Source organism: Magallana gigas, chromosome 3 (assembly GCF_963853765.1).
Source record: "Magallana gigas chromosome 3, xbMagGiga1.1, whole genome shotgun sequence".
In the NCBI taxonomy this organism is placed as follows: Eukaryota; Metazoa; Mollusca; class Bivalvia; order Ostreida; family Ostreidae; genus Magallana; species Magallana gigas.
The window spans coordinates 6,007,689-6,032,126 of record NC_088855.1 but is presented as its reverse complement, the minus strand read 5'-3'; the positions used below and the strand labels follow the sequence as shown (position 1 = coordinate 6,032,126).

Sequence of the window (24,438 nt, the reverse complement as noted above, 5' to 3'; positions counted from 1 at the left end):
CAAAAGAAAATGATTGCTACGCTGACGTATATAAAATTTCATAAAGAATCACGAAATGTTAAAAGTACATATATTGCACGTATAAAATTACTGTTGAATTCAGCTGCAAAAGTACATGATGAAGTGCAAAAAAGTGTGCACTTTTTCAATGTTTAAACAACGGTATTAGAATTCCATTTACGTAAAGGCCCTTTATAAACACAAGTTATCGCCTTTCAGAGAATCGTATTTCATTAAGTTGTAAAAGGGCAGATTACTTTATCTATAAGAACCGTGGAACTAGACTTTTCTGATTGTGCATTTGAGCGTCCTTTGAACTGAGTCAATTAAAAATTAAGAAATATTGTGTCCTTGCGTGAAATTTCGTATTTATATGAATAATCAAAAGTCTTCATGGACGCTATACTTTCCCAAATAACTTACCTTGTATTTGTGCTACAAAACAAATTCATTATTTTATCTAAATATTCTTGTTTTATGATAAATTTGACAAATAAATATAAAATGAAAATCATCAACAATCTCCTCTCAGTTACATAAATCACATTTCATATTACATGCATGCAATATCAATACTTGTTGCTAGATATCACACCTTCCTGTTTTGATCTATTTAAAGTCACGTGACGATCATTTAGAATGTGCTCATCGATCCCCTTCAACTTAACCTGAAATTCGAATATTAATTCATAGAACACGTAAACACTCTTTTTGTGACGAGCGATATCACTAGTACATGTAACAGTCGGTTTAAAAATTGTGTGCAGTCTATTAATTCATATATACGATGTATCATACCTATATAATTACATTTTTTCGTGAACTGATAGTGATGTTAGTGTTTAAGCAAGAAACTTGCAACATAATATTTAAAAGACGATGAGGTCAACCCAGAAATAAGAAAAAGTGTACTTGATTTCTTACCAAAATGTTTACGCAAAGAACTTAACTTAAATAATAAGATCACATGGCGCCTCATCATCAATTATGCCTTTCAGACACATGTAAATATAAAGAATAATACCTGGTTAATTGATTTAGAGATGGCCTTAAAAAGTTGTCAGTAGCTGGTATTGTATATTGACCAAGCCCTAATGGCGACCACTTAGGTTGGAAACAGCTGGTTGCGCGTCGACTTAAGAGATGTGGATGGAGGAATCGATTAAATATAAAAAATGATATCAAAACGCCTCTGAAGGAATTATTGCTTGGGTGTCGGATTAACGCTAAGACAGGACAGGAATCGCGGGCCGAGTAATTAAATCTTTTTGTGTGTATTCAAAGGTCAGTAAAAGATATTAAAGTCAAATTAGCAAATGAAGAAAATATTTAACTGCTTATATTATGTAATTGAACATAAAGCTTTTTTACGCTTCTTAGCAGAGCAGGACATTTAAATACGCGTTCCTACATCGTTAATTGATTTATAATGTGTTATAACTTTTTCTTTCACAAATAACACGATTTTGGTACATTTCCATAGAATGATGCTGTAATAAGGCCTCGGAAAATGACAATTCTGCTATGGCTGATGGTCAGTGTCAGCTATAGTGCAGCACTACCAAGTAATCCCATTGACTTCCTCAGCGGCAAGGGTAAGCTGGATTTTTATTTTCATCTTAAAACTTGGAAATTGGGGTGATATTTTTAAAAAGAAAAAACTTTTATTCTTGTGACGCTTTACTTACAATTGAAAGCAAGAAACTCTAATTACGCTTTTTTCTGCCATGAAACAAATGACAATACGTTGGAAAAACTTATAGAACTTCCAAATCAATTCTGATACTGGGTATTCAATAAGTCACAATATGTTTATTGGTTACTTTTAAAAGTGAAACAACTTAGTAGCTGTACGCTTAATCAGTTATTACTATTTTGTCTGATATGTTTCGAAGTATTTATGGGGTTGATTTCTTTTTTTACCTGTAGGAGTTTAAAAACTATCTATAGACAGGAAAGACTGGAAACATAATGTTTGAATCTCGATCTACCCTCATATTACTTTAATTTTGTACATGCACAGTCAACCAATAACACCAATCAGAGTTATAAGCTTACTACTTTGTAGTAACTACTAGTATTTATGTTTGTATATATACATTTGTCATGCTGTAAATTTTGAATTTACTGGGTGAGTGTAAATACAAAATTTACAACATGACAACCAGCCAGTAAATTTAAAATTTACACATATGCGCTCTCTTTTTGTATTCCTTATAACTATTAGCTGCAACTATAACTCAGTAAACGCAACATCTTAATCAAAGTTTTAACAAACAGACAAAAACCCAATAATTTTTGTCATTGCTTAAGTGTGTAATTTACTATATATTTTGCCCAAAGAATAGTAAAAAAGAATGAAGCTAAATCCTTAATTTCACAACAACAACCCTGAAAGTTGTTTGTATATTCTATAACATGTCAGAGAATAGTTCCTTTCATATTAAGAATTTTAGTATTTGTAAAAACAAGACCTTTTTGAAATACTAAAAAGACATGCGGGCAAATAGTTCGAGAGCTTTATGTAACCCTACAGGGCACCTGTTCTTTCATAAGATAATACAATGTATTGAAAAATAAAATTTTAAATTTTAGAAAAGCAAAAGGTAATTCTAGTTTTGAATGACACTAACCACGGGAGAAATGAATAAAAAATGTTTATATTTAATTTTTTTATACTTCTAGTGTATTACGATCTCAAGCATATCACTGCAAACTACCTAAACATTACCTATAATTTCAATAAAAGATTAGGGAAAAGGTATAATCTACATATACCCTCATCATGTACAACAGATCTCGAAAGAGGGATATTTTATACATTATAAAAATACTTACAGTCTGTAATTCAAAAACGCAAGACTCATGGGTATACAAGTTATCATGATGACGCCCAAAAATTAATTGATTCGGCCTACTTCTCTTACCTCTATAACGAACATTTAAATAATCAAAGTATGTAAGGAAAAGAGAATCTTTTAGTTGATTTTAAAAGTTCATTCACATGTCATTGGGGAATCTGTTTTATAAAAAAATATTGATTTTACCCTCAATAAGTTATCAAGTTCAAGAACAACGCCAGTTTTGTTTAATTTATTTACAAACTTGTACATTTTTTTTTCAACATTGTAATATATTTACATCCACCAAGTCTGATTCACTCTATTTCTTACGAAAATTGATTGCAATTCATAGCTTTATTAAAACCGACAGTACTTTTATCTACACGCCCCGTTTTTCGACTGGTCGAAACATTTGGTCGGCGACCTAATGGAAACCACGCGCTGCACGAAATAATCCTATAATAGACGGATTGGCTGTGTCTTTTATATAACGTACTGATGTACATTAGCAAAAATTTAGTTAATTTAACTTACTTTTTATGATCCATTTATTAATTTGTTTTTAAAAAAATGTAAATATAAACAATAAAATGTTTTCTTTAATGATTCATCCGGTTTATGTACGTATTTTTTCTGCAAATGCAGAACCTTCATATCCCACATGAATCACCAAAGAAAGCATTTTATTGTTTAAATGAATACCCAAAATGTAATTGAAAAATAGCAAAATCAAAGTACATTATAGATTCCTGGTATTTCATAGTCGGAAATCAACGGCCAGTCGTTCTGACTCTTTCATCGTTTTTATAAATATTTGATTCCAATTTTAACCATGAGAAAAATGAAACAAACTTTTTTTTGTTGCGGAGATAACGATCACGTTATAAGACGTAATTGATAGATAAATGCGTAAGCAAAAACATATTTGGTGAGATTTTCTCCACGAAAGTGTAAAGAAGCCAATCGGAATAGAGCATGAATTTATTCATGATAACGAGAAGAGTTCAGAGGGGTGGTCCATGCATGGAATTATCATCAGGGTTGACAGAGTTCATAGACATGTGCTGTTATTTTCCTTTTGTTTTTATGAGAGATATTTCCTTAAAAATTCAGATAAAAAAGAAGTAAAATTAAGATTTTATATCCCGTTAGAAAACAACATTACAAGTTTATATGTTTATATGACTCTTAAGCGCAGGGCGAGGAAATGCCGTTTTTATCAAGGTAACGTGCTGAGATATAATTGATTCTCAGCAGTCAACTTACCTAACAATAATCCCCCATAAAAGATAACTGGGCTGATATTTATTGTTTGCCAGCTTACGTTGTAAAATATCCATAAGCAATTCCCTGGAGTAATCTGTTTTGATGTGTCATCTTTAAGCTTTATGTGGTTATTATCAAGCCTTAAGACATGTTTTCTGGTTTCCTTGCTTAAACATAAGGATTGAGGATCAGGGCGGAAGGGGGGGGGGGGGTCCTGTACTCCGCTTCTCTCTGGAAAATGAAAACATATTATATTGCATGCCTATATATGAATCAGTACTGATTAAAAGAAAGTATTTTTTTATTCATGATAAACATGCATAGTGCGTGTAAACATGTAAGATGATCACCTGTAATATTCAATTGGGATAAAAGAGGCTTATGAGTAATGAGCTGGATAGTTACTAAAAAAGCGCTCTGTATGGATTGTCCACGTCTTTATGATGAATTTTGAGAGAAGAAAAGTAGTGACGGCAACCTCGACACAAAATCAATCAAAATATTAATGTTAAGAACTTTATAATTATATTGATATTGAATATATAAACCTCTGAATTTCTTTTTTATGTCACTTTTGTAAATGTTATTATTACATTTTTTTAATTCGTGACCTTTTAAACTGTAAACATATTGTTCGCTAGATTTCATTTGCAACATTAACTCAGTTAATTTCAGCACTGATAAAATGAAATTTTCTTCGACTGATAATAGCTCTTGTTGGGAAAAATCTTTGACTTTTTGGCCTTTAGACCCATGTAGACTTTTCTGTCTTTCAATGAAATTGTAGGCGACTGTAAGCCGATCTGTCCGTGTTTGATGGACGGCATCAACTATGACCACGGCGAGCAGTGGAAGAAACAGGGCCAGCCCTGCACCGTGTACGAATGTGTCAACGGATTCTACAGACCGATCAAAGAAGGTCATACTCGTTTACATTTTATAGAAAGAAAATCACTGTATTAACCCTGCCATGTCCAAACCAATATTAATGTATATTTTAAGGGAAAAGTTTGCCTTAAAAATAACTGTAAAAATCTTACTTTAAAAAGAACGACATAAACGTACGAGCATAATGGTAAATTGCTGAAATAAAAGATTTATCTAATTTTTCAAGTATGTTCTTTCAAATTTCTGAGTAATCACGTGCAATGTTCAGGTTGTGAGTTTAAAGGTAAATGCAAAAACACGAACACTACTTGGACCGAGAAGTGCTTCACCTACCAGTGTTACACCAGGGATGAGATGTCACACTACTCTCTAGTGGAGGGAGGTAAGGTTAGCCTGCATTCATGATTTTAATTAAAAATTAGATAATCTTTGGTATCTTTTGGCAAGTCCCAGAAATGGAACCAATTTTGATACAATGTGATTTAATCAATTTTAATTTAACAATTTAATAAATCAATAAATTCAATATTAAACTATGTTAAAAACTCGAAAGATTGCTCTCTATCAAATTAAAGAGTATGTCGTCAGTCAATGAGGTTTCGCTCTTAAAGATGGAGATGTCTGATATGGTTCTATCCTAAAATAATCCTTGCATAGCGGATTACCTGAAAAATAAATACCGTTAAACAATGTCAACATGTATTTATAATTCATTTTTTCTTAACACTTTGTTTGAATTACCTTTATGACAGGTTGCTTAGATTCCTACGGTAACTGCCGCACTGTGGGGGAAAGATTCTATGAAAACTGTGACACTGTTGAGTGTCAAATTGTGAATGGTTCCTGCTACCATTTGGTAATTCTGTCAAAAGGTAAAGAGGAAATATGAATCTATGTTTTGTTAACGAGATTCTATAAGTTGTTGTTGCATTTTACAACAGCCGAACTAAGAGTTTGATCAATTTTATTTTACATGATGTGAGACTAAAGCATATATCAAATAATGCATGCAAATAAATAAACATTCATGGAGTTTATCTTGCTGCTAATTCTCGATGTGTTCTGATGTCCAAAGATAGGACAGAGAACCTGTCTCGCTGTCCAAAGTGAGGACAAAGTACCTGTTTCAAAGTAAGGACAGGGCACCTGTCTCGTTGTAGGCTGTACGTTTGAGGGAGAATGTCGGGCACTGAACTCCTTCTGGCATGACGGATGTTCCGTGTACCAGTGTATGGAGACGTCCAACGCCGTCACCTACCAGAAGCTTTCCAATGGTGAGTAAAAATCAATGTAAACTTACCATTGAATAAACTTATCAATGGTGAGTAAAAATCAATGTAAACTTCCCAATAAGCTTACCAATAGTGGGTAAAAATCAATGTAAACTTTCCAATAATAAGTGGAAAAAACATAAGCTTACCAATAGTAAGAATAACTAGACACGATCTCGTTGCGAGAAACGAGGAGGTCTTCCGTCTGATTTTAGAATTTGAGATATATGTTCGATCTTGATTTTACTATTTAACAGCTAAACATTATTTAGAATAGAAAAACAGGGTCTACATTCTAAGGGCCAGATACTATTTTGTTTCAGGAATAAGAGCTTTGTTCAACAAGTGTTTAGAAATTCGTCACCGTTCTTGAGATATCTGAGAAAAAAAGTTTTAGGGACCAGTCCCTTATAATTATCTCCTTATTGGAGCCGCTGAACTAAATTGTGAAGGTTGCATTTTGTTAAGTACATCATTTTGAGCATCTTTTCTTCTATACTGCATTTCAAAATATTTTCCTTTTTTAGATAAAGGTGGTCATCGTTTATGGACTCTTGATCCCTAAAAATCCTTATTACATAACACATGAGTAAATCATTGCATTACTTGGATACATAAGTGTAAGATAAACATATTTGCTTCTATAGCCTTTCATTAAATTTCCCTAAGTAAAGAGCTACAGATGAAAGATTTTAGAGCCCTTTAGTTCCCTAATTTGAGGGACCAGCCCCTTTTTCTTGATATCAAATAAAAGGTCATTTAAATCTCAACACATTTTGTTCAACAACTGTTTAGAAATTCGTTACCGTTCTTGAGATATATGGGAAAGAACGTTTTAGGGGCTGATCCCTTAACTTCTTATAGGGGCCATTTAACGAAATTTTGAAAATTTCATATGATTTAGTACATCATTCTGAGTGTCTTTTCTTCTTTACTGTATTTCAAAATATTTTTCCTTTTTGAGATATTGGTGATCAAAATTCTGGAATTTTGGCCCCTAAAAAACCCTTATTATGTAACACATGATAAAATCATTACATTGCTTGGATACATAACTGTAAGATAAACATATTTGCTTCTATAACCGTTCACAAAATATCCCTCAGTAAAGGGCTACATATGAAAGACTTTAGAGCCCTTTGGTCCCCTAATTTTAGGGGCCAGCCCCTTTTTCTTGATATCAAATAAAAGGTCATTTAAATCACAACCTATTTTGTTCAACAACTGTTTAGAAATTCGTTATCGTTCTTGAGATATACGGGAAAGATCATTTTAGGGGCCGATCCCTCAACTCCTTATAGGGGCCGTTTAACGAAATTTTGAAAATTGCATATGATCTAATACATCATTCTGAGCATCTTTTCTTCTATACTGCATTTCAAAATATTTTTCCTTTCTGAAATATTGGTGATCAAAATTCTGGAATTTTGGCCCCTAAAAACCCCTAATTACGTAACACATGATAAAATCATTTCATTGCTTGGATACATAACTGTAAAATAAACATATTTGCTTCTATAATTGTTCACAAAATATCCCTCAGTAAAGGGCTACAGATGAAAGACTTTAGAGCCCTTTGGTCCCCTAATTTTAGGGTCCAGCCCCTTTTTCCTGATATCAAATGAAAGGTCTCGTAAATATCAACTTTTTTTGTATTACATGTGTTAACAAAATATTTTTCAGAAAAGAGATAAACTAAGAAAACCATGAAAAATTACGACGTTTTTTTAGTTTCAATTTTCGTGACCAGGCGAGCTTTAACGCCTTTTGAGCATGACAAATATGAATGCCAAATTGCACATCTACAATCTCTTGTCAACAATCCCTGAAAGTTTGAACTCAATATCTTTTACCGTTTAGGAGGAGATCCCTGGACAAGCCGACCCTCTGAAAATCGCTAAAACGTCATTTTCTCAAGAACGGAAATGACGTCATCAAATTAAAAAAATTATATTAAGTTCGGATTAATATCTATTAGATCTGAAAGTTTCACGAAAATCGGTTCAGCCATTTCCGAGAAATCGCCTGCACAAATTTTGTAAGAAAAAAAAAATAATAATAGGGAAAAAGAAACCGAACGAAAACAATAAGGTCTTCCGTTGCAAAACGGAAGACCTTGATAATTCGAACTTACCAATGGTAAGAATATAAACGATTTATAACTAATAATATGGATTGTCTAGTGTTATTTGGCATTTTTATTTCAAATTCTATTTATTGCTGCTTTTTGATAAGCTTCAGGTCTGTATCTCTCGGTAAGTCATTCATTTGAATTTTTTCAGACCGGGAGCTACAGACCTGCAGCTATCTTTTGATAAACTATATATCAAAAAATTTAATAAATATGATATTAGGTAAAAACTTGAACTTCATGTACATTTTCTTGGAAGGAATCCATAAATTTCAGTTCATTTTAATACTTCACCACTAGAGATCAATCTACTCAAACATGTATATTATGTAATTCTAGAGCTCATTAGACTGATTCTGGCAATGTAATGGACACTTAATCCATGCACTATTGAACACAACCCACTCAATCTTACTTGGAATTTAAACACAATATCGTCTATGTTGTAGAGGTCATGTCTATGTTGTAGAGGTCATGTCTATGTTGTAGAGGTCATGTACTGGCCAAAGGGGCCTTACGGATTATTGATGGCGGACAGTGGTTGCCCCAGTAACGACATGCCGACAGCTTGGAGCAACGGAAGCCGGCTTCACTACAGTAATGGCAACTCCATGCCCTCGTTCTCGTTTCATCTCTATGGCAACTACTCCAGGATCCTGTTCCAGCACCACTTCTGCATCCACGACCACGCGGGAGACCCCTTCTCGATGCCTCGCTATCAAACGTACTGGGAAGAGGGGAAATACTGTATATTCCGAGTCTCCGGCCAATGCCCAAATGGTGACATTGTTTATAATCTAAGAAAATTTAATGCATACCCTGACACTCAAAAATGTTAAAACCAAGGCAAAAAAATATTGTTCATTGAAATTCGTAATACATGTATATAGATGGTAAATAACAAAATATTATTTTCCTTAACGTAACAGAATTTCATGAAGGGTTTATTCTGATGGACGATTTGAATGGATTAGAGTTTATGCAGAGTGTGAATGGATCGGTACCAGATGGTGTTTATGAAAAAGACACGGGGTTCTTCTTCTGTTGCCGATCTGACGGTGACGTGGAAACACCAATAGTTTTACCCAAAGATCAACCGTTCGTTTTGTTTATGGCCAATGGTAGCACGGAATGCCAGTCGGTGCGGGGTAAGCTACTGCTGACATCATCATATTGTAGCTCGTGGCATGTTTATTCAAAGTTCTTTATACGTTTGAGGGATTGTTATGTTGGTTATATGGCTAAATAAAACCAACCAGCGTACAATAACTAATATCTTTAAAAAGCGAATCAAATTAAATATATCAGTTCAAAAGAAATTGTTCCTTCTTCTTTTGTAATGGATAAAACTCATCGCCGACAGTAAGGCACAGTTTCATTGTTGTGTATGTTGTCTTAATTGTTTTTAGTGTCTTTGTTGTTGTTGTTTTTTTAATGTTTCCCCAAACTGTGATTTGTTTACACAAAGGCATGCTTCACGAGCTGGAGTTTTTTCTGTTTGATGATGAGAATGTAAACACAAAAGTAGCCCAGAACGGTTCTCTACCGGAAGTAAAGCGTGGAACCAACAACACCGTCATATATTTCTGCTACTACACTCCCATAACGTGTGGTAAACTTTTGTCCTTAAATTTCCATTGTTCTACTCTACATGTAAAAGAGATCGCTGTCAATTTTGTAATCATTTTTTAATCAAAATTTTGAAACTATCATCAAAATCTCAAAACAAACAAATTATTTAAGGCTGTGAAGATGAAGACGGAAACATGATACAAGTGGGAAAAAATGTGACCAAAAGCTGCGTTTTATATAACTGTGAAAGCTACCAAAACAATCTTCGTTACCTCAAAGTCCTACAGGGCGGTAAACAAAACAGTACCTTGCAACATTGCAATAATGAAATATTTTGTTTGTAGAAGCTTTTGCCATTTGGTTAATTTTTGCTTTTTAACTGGACAAGATTAGGCTGTCAGTGGAACGGGAAGTGTGTACCAGAAAATACCACATGGACGGAGGAAAAGGGTGGTATGTGTACCCGGTACAAATGTCAGAAAGAGAAAGACGGACCATATCCCAAGTACAAGGTTAAAAAAGAACACGAAGGCAAGCCGTTTGTCATTTATCTGATATTCAGAATAAATAGAGATAGACTTAATTAAGGAGTTTGTATTGATGGTTGCCTGTCTTTGACAGGTTGTATGGACGATAGTACATGTCGAGGTCTTGGATTTAGCAAAAGACGCGGATGTTATGAACTGCAGTGCAGGATGCACCCACAAGTACACAGACCATACTACAAACTAGTCCGTGCTGGTATGTCGACAATGGTTTTGGTTTTTATCAATTAACAAGGGGATGTTCTTAGATTCGATAAAGAGAATTTTTTTAAAAAGCAAATGTGCAAAACTTACTCGTTATACGAAGAACCAAATAAACATGAAAATCATTTTGGACATTTTTGGTTTTTAATAATCTCGTGGCAAACGTATCATAGTGTGTATAGAAATCGGTTTATGTAGTACAAACAACAGGTATTTAGCAACATATGTAATGTTTCTTTGTGATGAAGTGTACGGATTGAACTAACCAGTGAGTAACATGTAGGTTGTAGTGACGGAATGGGCGGATGTCTGGCCCTCAATACCACAAAGGTCATGAACTGCGTCACGTATCGATGTGAGCAACATTCCTCCAACTGCGGTCTCGACTTCTACAAAGGGGGTAAGTTACACACACGTCACATAACGCATTGATTAACCACTAGAGCAGAAGAATGTTTCCTTTAGAATTAGTTTGAGTAGATAACAGTAATGTTTGCATAGAATCCGTTCAATGATTGTTGCGAATGGATTTGTAACCTTTAAGTTCACTGGCTTCAAAATAACACGGCGGATCAAAAGCAATATGATGCTTTGCTTCATCAACAGGATGTAATGAAGGCGGGAAATGCCATGACATCAACAGCACGTGGAAAAGCCAAAGCTGTCATGTGATGAACTGTACTTTGACAACATCTGGATCAGGAAATCTGAAAATAAAGACGAACATAAAGAAATATGGTAATATCATATAATATCACTCATACTACAAATAACTTCGCATTCATCTTTATTCACGTATTTGACATTACATTGCCAAATACAGCTTCTATGTTCAAATTAACTTCAACTGCATGGTCTCAAATTCATGAAAGCAATTAAAAACTATCAGATTCCACTGCAAGTTTGGGTTATTTTACCTCCAGCGTGCAAATTTAATGGTAGATGCTATAAAGAAAGAGAACAGATGGATAGAGACTGTGTGAAAAGAAAATGTAAAGTGGACAGGAAAAAGAACATGGTTATGATGGACGTCATTCATGCAGGTACTCTCTCTCTCTCTCTCTCTCTCTCTCTCTCTCTCTCTCTCTCTCTCTCTCTCTCTCTCTCTCTGAGAAATGGATAGACGACGTATTCTTAAATATAATGTATGTCTTTTAAACCAGACTGTAAAGTGAACGGTAAGTGTGTCCCAGTAAATGGAACCTACAGAGACGGCTGTTCCATCAAGCGGTGCTACTGGCGTAGAAACGGAAACGTCTACAGTTCTGGCAGCGAAATCGTGGAATTTGGTAAGTTCTTGAAAATATACTATAAGGATACTGATCCAAAATATGTTTACAAATCTGCCAAGAATGTATTTGGATAACCATTCAACTTTTCACTAAAATGGGAATGAAAAAACAAATAGTTAACACTATAAAAAGTGGGTTTTGAAAAGTATTATCAGGTTTCTCTCGGTACAAAATGTAAATATTTTAGCGGTCAGTACTGCTTATTCCAATGCAGTTGAGATTGTGATGAAAAATGGTTGTCATCACTTAATAGCTAATTAGCCTTTAAATGGAAATACGACAAAAACATGGTTTTTTGGCTAACCATAGTTATCAATATAGTAACTCTCTTAAAATTAATACTGTACGTTTGTATCATATCTTCCTTTTTTTCGCGAGATACAGATTTGCATGCAATGTTAATGGGAGGTTTACCGAGTTCATGTGATCTAATTTTAACCAATAAAATTGTGTAATTTAAAAATAATACTCAGATTCGGCTTACTTGATTTTGTATCCATAAGGCTGCAAGTGGAAGGATGGATGTATAAACGAGACCGAGATTAGACAACACGACTGTACGCACTACGTCTGTCGTGTCTTCAAGAAGGGACAGTTCAGGCGCTCCGAGATGGCTGTCTATAGTCAAGGTCTGAACAGAGAGGGATAACACTAATTAAACTTTCAAACAAAAATAACCTAAAGAGGTCATCTCTAAAGTAGGAATCAGAAAAACTTCGTTTGTTTTTAATTAAATGACCTTCAAAGAGGGCTGGGAGATAATTTAATGTTGGGTTTATTGCAGACTGCAAAGACAAGGACGGTAATTGTATTGCGGTGGGGAGTCAGGGTGAAGGAAAGAACTGTAACAATGTCAGATGTGTGTCCAACAATGGCAGAGCGGAGCTGAAGAACACCGCCAACGGTAGGTACGATGTGTGTGTCCAGACTGTGTTATAATATCGTGAAAATGAGTAGAAAAAAGTGTTGTTGTTTTTTTTTCAAAATAATATTGAAGACCAGCTGATGATCCATTTACTGATAAACGCCGACGGTTTTTAACCAAAACACAACTGAAAACAATTTACGGCTTTTAAGTATTTTCAAGGCAACGTAAAGCTTACTCTAATGATAAAAAGATAATCAAAACTGATTTTTTTATATTTCTCTTCTATATCATTTTACATGTACTAGTATTATACTAATTCCTTGATATAACATACAGGATGCTTTGACAAAAATGAATGCAGAAAAGATGGTGGCAATTGGACCAACCCCGGCAACTGTGTAACCTATGGGTGTCGGATTTCAAACCAAAATGGCCGAGTCATACCCCAGATAAAAATCGTAGACGTAGGTAATGACAACCGCAATTTTGATAAACATTAATTTTTCTACTTACAATTTTTATTCCATGGGATATAAATTATCGGCTTTACTAAGGAGGCCGGGTGATCAACGAATCAGATATACATCTACCTGAAAATTTTAAATATTATAAAATTTAAAGCAATAAACTATACTTAATATACTAGTAGATTTTTTCATGGAAATCGATAAAGTCTAAATGCCCACGATCCATGACCATTTCATACTCTAAAAATACCGTAAGAATGTCGTATGTTGTATATACCATCCGGTAGTTAGTGCACAGTTCTTTTTGACATTGGTAATTGAAGGCTGTACGGTAGGCGGGGTTCGTGTTTTGATACCTGCTTCATTCATTGACTTTGATATATTGATGCGATGATGGGGTTTGTGTTTTGATACATGTGTTTTATTGAGTGACATTGATATATTTTACGGTGTGCAGTGGGCGGGGTTGTGTTTTGATATCTGCTTCTGTCAATGATATTATTACTGATTTGGTTTGTTACTGACATATGTTATGGACTTTACCGACACCACAAATTTCTGTAAACAGTCAGTAACAAACCTAATAATTGTTTTGTTTTGTCGAGGACCTACAGTTTGATATGTAAACAAACAAAAGATTATATATAAAAATTAATTAAATTCAGAGATTAACTCTCTAATTTTTTACCTTCCTCGTCAGTCGTTCGTGCAAACATGGATGCTATTGTAGGATTATAAGGCAACCACGTGACGCGATTCATCCAATGACGTCGAGACATTCTAGTCCTTGGCAAAACAATATACATTGTAGGGTGTGCGGTGGGTGGGATTTGTGTTTGATACCTGTGCTTCATTAGATGACATTGATACATTGTAGGGTGTGCGGTGGGCGGGGTGTGTTACCGGGGAGGGGAGAAGTGGGACTCGGGCTGTCTGGAGAGGCAGTGTGTAGTCAACAGGTCCAACAAGGGATACTCCCGCTCTGTCTCAGCAAAACTACGAGGTAACAGCCATGCAATGCTATTTATAAATCTCACCAGATGCCAATTTATTCATAAATTTTCAGCTCTCATCAGGCACGATTCACATTTGAGTATTTACTGCACTAGCAAAACAAAATGGTACACATTTGTCACTGATCAAACCGATAAGGTCACACTTATACATGTAACAGAAACATCGCTATAACACGGCGCTATGATATTTAGATAGTACTGTAATATATACTAGTCTTTTACTAGCACATCTAAGGAAGACAAACAATATTATGTATTGCTTTGCATATCTTGATTGAATAGATATTTAAAAGAAATATATATAGTTTTGTTAGTCACTCAATTTGTTTCAAAAGTATACTAGTATACATGGTGCATTTATAGGTTCTTGCTTCCTGCGTAAGTAGTTTAAATAATTTCAATGCTAAAGTATTGATATTATAATAGAACTTTTAATTGAATTTTTCAATTTTTGTCGTACTAGGTTGTTCTGTGAATAACAAGTGTCTAGAGATTGGCTTCAAAGAAATGAGGAGTGGATGCCTCAACTACGGCTGTATTCTGGACAAAAGCTCAAATCGTCCTGCCTACAAACTGTTAAAGGGAGGTAAGGAGTCTGCTTCTGGTTTAAAAAAATAATTTGCTACTTTATAATCTAACATTAGGCTTATCATTTACAGAAATTTATATTATTCAAACTTGAATCGAAAATAAAACAAGAAATTGTTAGAATGTTATATGAAATAGTTAGATTACAACGAAAACACACCGTTTCTAGCCTGCAGAGACTTGGACGGGAATTGCCGAGAAGTTGGCGAGGAGTGGGATTATTTGTACAAACCTAACAAAGTGTGTTTACGTCTGAAATGCGCCTACACTAAAGGGGTCTATCGTATCTCAACACAAAAACTTCGTAAGTATATCAGTGTAAAGTCTTCACAGAATTCAAGTAATGTCATAAGATGTCTATTAACGTTGTATCTTGTAAATTTGTAGTATGTAAAGACAAGAACGATAACTGTAGACAACAGGGGGAACGCGGGTTTCCGGCAGTGGTCGGAGGACGGACATACAATAACTGTGTGTGCAAGGCGTACGGAATCCAGTCACGGCTAAACTGTTATCCATAGGAGTGTGCACAGTCAGATGGAATCATTTTTTGACAATCATAAATTTTAAAAATTCCAAAATTAGGAAACAACCTTAACTTGCGATATTGAATGCTAGAAATAGACCGTGGTTAAGAATTGTCATCGTTATTTTCTTCATCAATGATGATATAGTGTAATTACATGATTTAAAAACAAGCTTGGTTTGGAGTTATTTTAATCATGTAAAACGCATCTTTGATAAGATAATATAATATGATAATGCATAATAAGAACATACAAATACACAAATATATACAAATTTCCCATTGATATCATTGCTTTCAATTTCTTCTATAATGGTAAAACGACAAATATTTATTTCGGTTCTTTTTCTGAATCATCGCTTTAAATTAGGTTATGGATATGGACAAATCGTCGGTAAAAAATTTAATGTTATAGTTGCTTTTGTATTTGTTTATCTAAATATCATGTACAAGAAACCCAAGTGATATGTAAAATGGTGAGTAAAAGAATAAATGATTGACATCATATTCTGTCTAAAAACAATGGAACAAGTGCCCATGCTTCTGTGAAGATGTCGACACCATGACATCAGCTGATCCACTGACGTTGTCTATGACGTCACTATTAAAGGTCACTGTGATCTGCTTCCGCCCAGCTGTTTTGGGGGTCATCGTCATTTCCGCTACCCATTCAGTTTTGGGTGCCACATCACTTTAGAAATCGAAATTGTAAATAACTTAAGAATATATTTAAGACCTCGCACAGCAGTACATTTGTGTTGCAATATGCAAAGAATTATAATGGTGTTTCTTCAGTCCGGTCTGGTAGCAAGATACAGTGTTAATAATGGTTAAAAAATCGATGTTTAAAAATTTCGACGCAATTGAATTAACTTCGCCTGTCTTTATAGGTAATAAAAATGTTTAAAAACAAAGTATTTAATCATGGTATAATGAAATAGAAAAAGTAAAGGTACAATGGCCAAGGTAAAAACATTAACATTAATTTGTTTAAATTACATATAAGTAAATAAAGTTTGTTGTACATATCTAAGCAGTTTCTTTGTATCGTTTGTGTAATTTTTAACGTTCTTTGTGCTATTTTTTAAATCAAACTCCACAAATCAACAACGATTAAATCGACTGTAAAATATCCTTTAAATTGAATTGTTTGCACTGTATTTAAATGATAATGTAAGTCCTGACCTGATCCTTTGGTCGAACTCTCCGTCAATACCTGGTCCATCTACACTTATAGAGCAGTTCCTCAGTATAGTATTCAATGGATTCTGGAACCTCAGGCGACATTGGAATGGCTTGTTTACCTCCACGGAAGATGAGAGTACCTACAATGATAGATAGCACATCTCTAAGTGGAATAAACCAATAGCGTGCAGGTTAGCATTCAATAATTCCGTTAGAAACTGTATGGCATCAAATAAAGACTGATAGACAACAGTGAGGCGGGATCCAGAAATAGAGATTTCTCCAGTATCAGCACACCAATAAACGAGCTAAAACACGCTATTTATACAAAGCTTATACCAGAGAATGAGAAGAAATTGCGAAAAATCGTTAACCAAATGCTGAAGTGTAGCATTACTGACAAGAAAATTGGGGTTGAAAGACTGTAGAGCTGCAGCTGCAAGCATGCAGATAGCTTGCAATTTACTGTACACACAAACGTATGCTGTTATAATTTTCTAAAACAAGGTGATGGAATTTTGATAACTTTAGATATTGAATAGGGGACCTGTTGGTCCACAGTCTGTAAACTCGCATTTTTCAGTAGAACTAAAGTTTAAAGCTACGAAAATGATTTTTGCGACAAGCATAACTTGTACCTCAATTCCCATTTCCGGTTTGAGAAGTCGAAATTCATCATCCCATGTGACCAACTGGCCAGTCTCTAATACCTCTGCTACCACAGAGACTTTAAAGGTCGCGTTTTCGTTGACTTTGTGCAAGTAATCGGACGCTGGAACCTCCATAGACATTTCACCGTCTGTAAAGAGTTAAAGTTTTGTTTAAGGGTCCCTTGCTCTCTAATAAGTTAGACAACTCTTTAAGGTGTAATTTGCTGTTAAAACTGAATCACATTGTCAAGTAAAGATGTGATTTCTATGATATGCTGTATAAGGTTGATTCAATCATTATTAGATATCTTTTCAAACAACCTTATCAAATTTTATGTGCGTGTTTAATTAATTAAAAACTAAATAAGGAGAGAATAAGTCATTATCAATCGTTTGTTTTTCTTGAGTATACAAAGAATCCAGTTATCTGTGCATGAATTTGTGGAGTAAATATCCGTGCTTTTATTCTGTATGTGTACATGTAAGTAACCTTTATTGAAATAGAAAACTAACTAAATAAGACAACAAGAAATGACGTAATGAACAATATTAGTATGAAGTAACTGACTTGATCTGGGGGACACCGGGAGCTGGTAGGATTGCTGTTTGATGATTCGGTCCCGCACCCCCGTGTACTGCACGGTCTCACACAGCATCTTGGCGCTGATGGTCCTTGCCGCGCCCCCAGTGTTGGTGAAGGAGAAACTCACGACGAAATCCTGGCCCAGAGTGACGTAGTTCCTGTCCACAAAACCGTGGAAGCGCACGTCTTCCTAGAGTATCAAATCCATTTGTAAACATGAAATGTCATTCGGTTTGATCAATTTTTTTTTATTAAAAAGGTTAACATATCATTGCGAATATGGTAAAATAATTTTTATTCCCAACTTTCATCAATTAAAATGTAAGGCATTGAGGTTTTTAGGTGAATTTTCTATTAACTGGTATTTAAAAAAATCTAAACCAATATTGTACTGTCTTTAATAGTCTTTTGAACATTTTATTTCTATACATTTATACTTTGACGTTCGCTTGGATTCACTTAATTGATATATTTTTAGAAAGCACTTGCCACGCTGTTTTCGTTGATGTATGGAGCTCCAGCATCTCGAGCACGACTTGCTTTCTTCACAGCCAGTCTCTCTCGTAAGGAAGCTGAAATGCAAATTTTACTTTAAAATCAACGTTTGAGCATGCATTACAAGTGTTTTATTGAGCAGTGATGTACCATCAGGGAATTTGTATTCGTCTGTAATGTCCTCGCGGATTCTTGCTCCTCCACCTCTCACCGGAAGTCCATCTGGTACTTTGGTGCTGATCTTTTTACCTATTCTGAAAGTCCATTGAAACATCAAATATGTAGTTCATGAAATTGAAATAATTGTTTTGGATACTCTCTTGTTTATGACATCAATACTCACGCTGACGGGTCAAGACTGACGATTGACCATTTTCCTCCTTCCCCTCGAGCCCACACTACTTTGTCGGCATTTACTTCCGCAAATACAAAAGGTGTATCATACAGGAGCTCGCACCTGCCTTCTTTAATGGCCTTCAATGATGCTGGACCACATTGGTTAAAACCTGAAAGAGTGTAAGTTGCGATTTAAAATAAAAGTTGTTGCCGTTTTGGCAGCTATTGAATACCTGGTGCAGACGGCAAGGTTGATATTAATCAGCAGATTTTTGTTAACGTGTTGCAAATAAATGTTAAAAGATAAAATAAAAAAACAAGTTTTATTTATTGTTTTTTCCGCTTTTTGTTTAGCTTACTGCATTTGGATATGTATGAACTACTTATATCTATCTCATAGCATTAAAAGACGAGTTTTTGTTATTTTTTTTACCGCTTTATGTTTTGCTTATAGTACTGCATGAGGATCGGTACTACTTCATTCTATCATTATTAATTCTAATTGATGAATACACTGTACCAGAGCTCTCTTCCTGTGGGGTGGCATCGATGATTTGCCATCCACCATAACCTGTCGGAAGATCGCGTCTCTCCATCCATACCTCGTTCCAACAATGGAAATTCCTACAAAAGGGGCACACGATACATGTAACTACTAAACATCTCCCAAACCCGTTTGTCATGATAATCATATATAAGCTCGTATTTTTGATCAGCGCCATTAATTCATTCAATATTAGTTCTTTTACGAAAACTCGTAACGTGAGAAAAATTTGTAAAACACTCCTACTTCGCTACAAAGCTTAAAGATTTTGTTTTTGTCTATTTTGTAAACAGTGCGTTATCATATCAAATATATAATTCGTTTTTGGTCTGTGAATTTACCCACTGCGCTGGAGAACACATTGGTATCCTGTTTAAACATACCGAAAACTATATAAGTATGTTAAAAAACAGGTAACGGGTAGTGTACTAAGAAATACAAGCAGGTACCCCAAGCAAAGAAAGACTGGTTGAAACAACTCACCAAATGCTTTCCCTGGCTTGGCTCGGGGGCACCACCTCTCTCCGATTGGCGTCCACATAGATGTCAATCTTGATGTTTCCGTCCGTGTCATGTGCAGAGGAGAAGTTGGTGATTGTCCGACACGGTATCCCTAGAGCTCGGCAAACTGAAACCGTATAGATACAGACTAATCACCGTGTAGAGAGAGAGAATTTGAGGAGCTCGGCCAAACGGTTAAACCGGTGGGGGACTGATAAAAAATAAAATGGAAGGAAGTATATTTCTTTTCTTTCCAGATATTGTTACTTAGAACGTAGCGAAATAGGTTTGAGCGTTAACTACAAAGCTGTCAGTCATGAGTTCAAATCCCGCTTAGACCTATACCTTTCTTAAACTTTTTAATGCATTGCTTTACTAAAATATTGTAAAATTTGAAAATTCTAAACCGATGAAAGTATGTATTCATTTCAGTGTATCCACATTAGTGTCTTTTATTAATTTTCAATCTAAAGCTGAAAATGATTACATGACAAATAATTTGTCATGTAATCATTTTCAGCTTTAGATTGAAAATTAATAAAAGACATTAGTATCGATAGGTTTCCATTACCGTACATGTATTTGATCAGACTGAACAGTTTAAAGAATAGAAGCGCGTTCTCTTTTACTTTATTATAGCTAATTGTTCTTACTGGTTGTCACGATTCCAGCGAATGTGAAGCACTGCCCCCATTTGACGGGCCTCTTTGAGGAGACAAACTCCCGCAGTATGGCCACACTTCCGTTCCAAGAGGAGGGACTCTTTCCCCCACTGTAGTCTCCGCTCCAGTTTCCGACCAACACACCATTGTCCTGATTAAAGTTAACCTTCACGGAAAATAAATAAAAACTCAGTTTTAATTAGGTAAAAACGTTTAATCGTGTAAACTAATATTTCAAATGCATTGTTTTTGTGGAATTTGAATCCGTCATAGCTTATACATGTACTAGTAAAGACCATTTCTCGCCAATTACCGATTATTGCCTCCACCTCCGTGTAATTTTGAAAGTTAAATTGTTTTTCATTGCAGTGTGATAAATAAACTGGTACTCGCTCGAGAATCGGTCATATGCAGCTACTAGTATAAATATCTTGAATTTCCCATCTTGATCATGTGATCAAGATTTAAATTGGATACGAATTGAAATTGACGCTTACGATCTTAGAAATGATTCTGGACACTCGGGTAGGGTTGGACATGGCGTATCCAAACTTCGAGTCAAATCCCAACTGAACACAGAACAGAGAGGCTTCAAGGATCCCCGTTTCAAACTGCAATAAAGTTTCAGTTTTAGAATCGTGTGCACATTATGGAATATTTATTACTGAACGCTGAATTTTCAAACTAAGGAATCGTTTTATGTTTCAATACATCTTAGCTAGCCAAGAGCCTACGACCCACTCCTCTCCTCCACAACGTGTAGGAGCGGAGTTGATCGTAGACCATTGGCTAGCGAAGATGATTTTAATATTAAATACTGTAAATGATAGTTATTATAGATAACATGTAAACATAATACAACCAGCTTGTTCAAAACTTAAGTGGAACACTTGTATGCGGCAGCATCAGTACATACAACTCACCTGACCATAAAACCACGGTTTCTGTCCCACGTATTTCGCGTCGCCGTTGAAGATTACTCCGCTGTCGTTTAACACGTATTCGTCCAATTTGCTCACATCCGGAAAGTATACATCATCCTCTGTTAATTCAACAACCATGGAGTTTGAAATAAAGAAAATAAAGAAATTTGAATCGGTTGAGAAAAATACAAACATGTAAGGTATTCAAAATTTAAATTGTAAATGCTTATGATATAGTACCTCTGCACCAAGGATTAAACAGAATGAATATGCTCTCTCTCAGAGTGTACTTCACAGCTCTAGGTTTCACAGAATTGGACACGATATTTTCCACAGTGAGCCGCCATTCTGCGACAATACAGTCAGCAGGAGGCGTCACCGAAACAACAACGCTATTTTCCTTGTGGCGACTCTTAAGGACAGCTGTCCATTCGCTGGAACTTGTGGTTCTCCTCTCCGACTGCAGCAGGCATTGAATATGTGTACCCTTACCTGGTTTGGGATTCGAACCTACAGCAGATACAAAAATGAATCACTTTTTATAAAATATGTGAATTGTGAAAACCTTCTTTAGCACTTGTTGGGTTTTCTAAAAAAAAAATATTCTGAGTGTTCCAAAGACTGTATTTACGCGTTAACGATTCTGTATTCTCTTGTACCTGTTTTGAATACCAGCCTGAGAGTGTTCTTCTTCAGACTAAACTTCCGGTCGAACTGCAGCATAAGGTTAAAGGGCTGTCCTCTCCTGACCACGAGGCCACCAGCCTGCACCGCGTCATATTTCTCGGTGTGGTGCTGCCTGCTATTCTCCTCGCTCAGAATGTCTATCGCCGAGACCCTGGCGCGGTTTGAGGACACGTCATCGTCCGCTGCATCATAATCATCGTCATAGGCAGGTCGAGGAAATCTGTCGACTATTCCAACAAAGTCTTACATGACTGTTATTAAACATTATATAAATCACCAACAAATATTAATGTTTTAAATACTTCAAACGTAGATAGTTTTACGAAGTTAGGTTTTGATAGAAATATGACTCAATAAATAAATTTGAAGTAATTGTAAAAAAACCCACTATGCTTTAGTTTACAATGGTTATATCATTTAGCAACGATTTTCGTGAAGTGATAATATTTCGCCCACTCGTAAAACTTTCCACGTTTATATTTTGTAAAAATGATAAATACAAGAAACAGTTGGTTCCCTTGAAAAAGTAGGTCCTCCATTTTCTAGCGGTCTAGTCGATGGATTGGAGTAGTCAGGGGCCGTGCCATGGTTTACAGTTGTAACTGGCGATCTTTCGATGTTTATGGGAACAAAAGGCTCAGTCAAACGAGGGGTCGACACTGCGGGAGTTCTGTCGATGTTTACAGGAATGAAAGAGTCGATCGAGCGAGGGTTCGACACAGTTGAAGTCCTATCGATGTTAACAGGAATAAAAGTATCGGCCGAGCGAGAGGGGTTTCTGTCGATGTTTACAGGAATAACATTGTCGGTCGACCGAGGGTTCGACATAGTCGGATTTATGTCGATGTTTACAGGAATGTTGTAGGCTCGATTCCGGAAAGAGGGAACCCGGTTAAATCCAGTATCATTGTACATGCTTCCACCAAGTCTGTCATCTCGCAAACGACGGTAGTCGCTGTATGAAGGCGGGTTAAATCGCCTGTTAGGACTCCAAGTCTCGTATGTCATCTGTTTTATAAAAATCTAAATACGTTATCAGGATAATCAATTCCTTAGGCAATTTAATTAATATGTAATTTTGTATATAAAAGATACACGATGCATAGGTCAATTAAACAACATATGGTACGGAATGCAAAATTCACATGTTTTTCTAAAAAAAAAAAGAAGAAAAAAACACACACAACAACAACAACAAACCCAAAAAACCCAAAAACAAAACAAAACACAAATAAAACCCTGGGGCTTACAACAAAAGAAATCGTATTAGAATTTGAACAGGGTGTTCCTCCTCCCCAAACAAGACAACATACTCTTACTTTTGTTCACTCGGTAGTTTTATTGGAGAAAATAAATCAATAAAAAAAATACAACAAAACTGTTTTACGATGATCAAAATGAATTGAATTCCGCGCAATAAAATTGACCGACAATTGAATGATCATGGTAAAACACTTTGTTTTAATTTGCTTTTTTCCTTCAAATACGTGGCATACATTAATTCACTTTAGAACTCTGAATCACTTATATACAACGCACTGAACAACTTAAGACAAGAAACTAACACCCATTGAATCCTGATCAAGTTTGCTTAGTTTTCTTAACATATTTTGTTGTAGAAATGCATTACATGATGATTTTGTTATCAGAACAAACTACTTTAATAGAGAGAGAGAGAGAGAGAAGCTGATATGATCAATCATTCAGTCAAAGTCAAATCAATATCTTATCTTCAATGTTAAACGTAGTACTCACGTTTTGGTGACGAAGAGCACTCCTTGGACGTTAAAAATTTCTTTCACAAACCGTCACGCTGGAAAATTCAGCCATGTGTTGCACGGAGGAAATTATACAAATAAAGGCGTGAAAGCAAAGATTGCAGAGGCTCTGCTTTTTCCCACTTCTACAGTAACACATGGACATAAAAAGGGACGAGGCTGGTATAGCTGAGGGCGAGACTCTTCTCTCATGTAGGAGTAATGTAGACGTTCTGTATACTTGCCAATTTCTGCGCTATCAATTAATCTACTAAAATTATACAGTTGATTTCTGCGCTGTCAATTAATCTACTAAAATTATACAGTTATTTTCGTTTAACATAGATATAAAAACATGAAATTTTATGTTTTAAATATTAGATTAAACAAGAATACCAAAATGAACATTGTATCATAAAAAGTGTAATGGCGCTTGAGTTTAATTGCGCTGTGTTTGACACTATCCCGAGAGATCCCGCTATTGGGCGTGGTCTCTGCCAGGGGGTGTCGGTTTTTATTTCTCGGAACGCGACGGGTCCTTTGATGTGGACACTTCACAATGTCACCAGATCTACAACTGATGCATCGCCCGCCAGTTCACCATTATGAGGAGTTTCTTACAGACGCTTGTAAGTTTT

At 35.4% G+C, this 24,438-nt stretch overlaps 2 protein-coding genes across 2 annotated transcripts; one reads left to right on the top strand and one right to left on the bottom strand.

The window, feature by feature from the left end:
• The first annotated feature begins 1,153 nt into the window (after positions 1-1,153).
• LOC105344074 (uncharacterized) lies at positions 1,154-15,891 on the top strand. The gene is made up of 23 exons (XM_034483340.2): positions 1,154-1,284; positions 1,484-1,595; positions 4,897-5,028; positions 5,266-5,379; positions 5,750-5,869; positions 6,158-6,271; positions 8,889-9,179; positions 9,329-9,547; positions 9,868-10,011; positions 10,143-10,262; positions 10,365-10,502; positions 10,593-10,712; positions 11,004-11,120; positions 11,327-11,458; positions 11,644-11,763; positions 11,884-12,009; positions 12,516-12,641; positions 12,797-12,916; positions 13,217-13,348; positions 14,225-14,350; positions 14,827-14,949; positions 15,121-15,255; positions 15,339-15,891. Exons 2-23 carry the CDS (start codon positions 1,511-1,513, stop codon positions 15,470-15,472), a joined length of 2,988 nt encoding a protein of 995 aa, XP_034339231.1. The 5' UTR covers positions 1,154-1,284; positions 1,484-1,510; the 3' UTR covers positions 15,473-15,891.
• On the bottom strand, positions 15,514-24,145 carry LOC105344073 (coagulation factor XIII A chain). Its single transcript, XM_066078250.1, has 16 exons — positions 23,799-24,145; positions 22,544-23,051; positions 22,016-22,270; positions 21,597-21,866; positions 21,357-21,475; positions 20,931-21,044; positions 20,425-20,599; positions 19,754-19,898; positions 19,247-19,350; positions 18,734-18,896; positions 18,541-18,644; positions 18,381-18,467; positions 17,881-18,081; positions 17,301-17,461; positions 16,663-16,802; positions 15,514-16,168 (listed from the first exon to the last, which is right to left on the bottom strand). Exons 2-16 carry the CDS (start codon positions 23,049-23,051, stop codon positions 15,991-15,993), a joined length of 2,724 nt encoding a protein of 907 aa, XP_065934322.1. The 5' UTR covers positions 23,799-24,145; the 3' UTR covers positions 15,514-15,990.
• Positions 24,146-24,438: the final 293 nt, after the last annotated feature.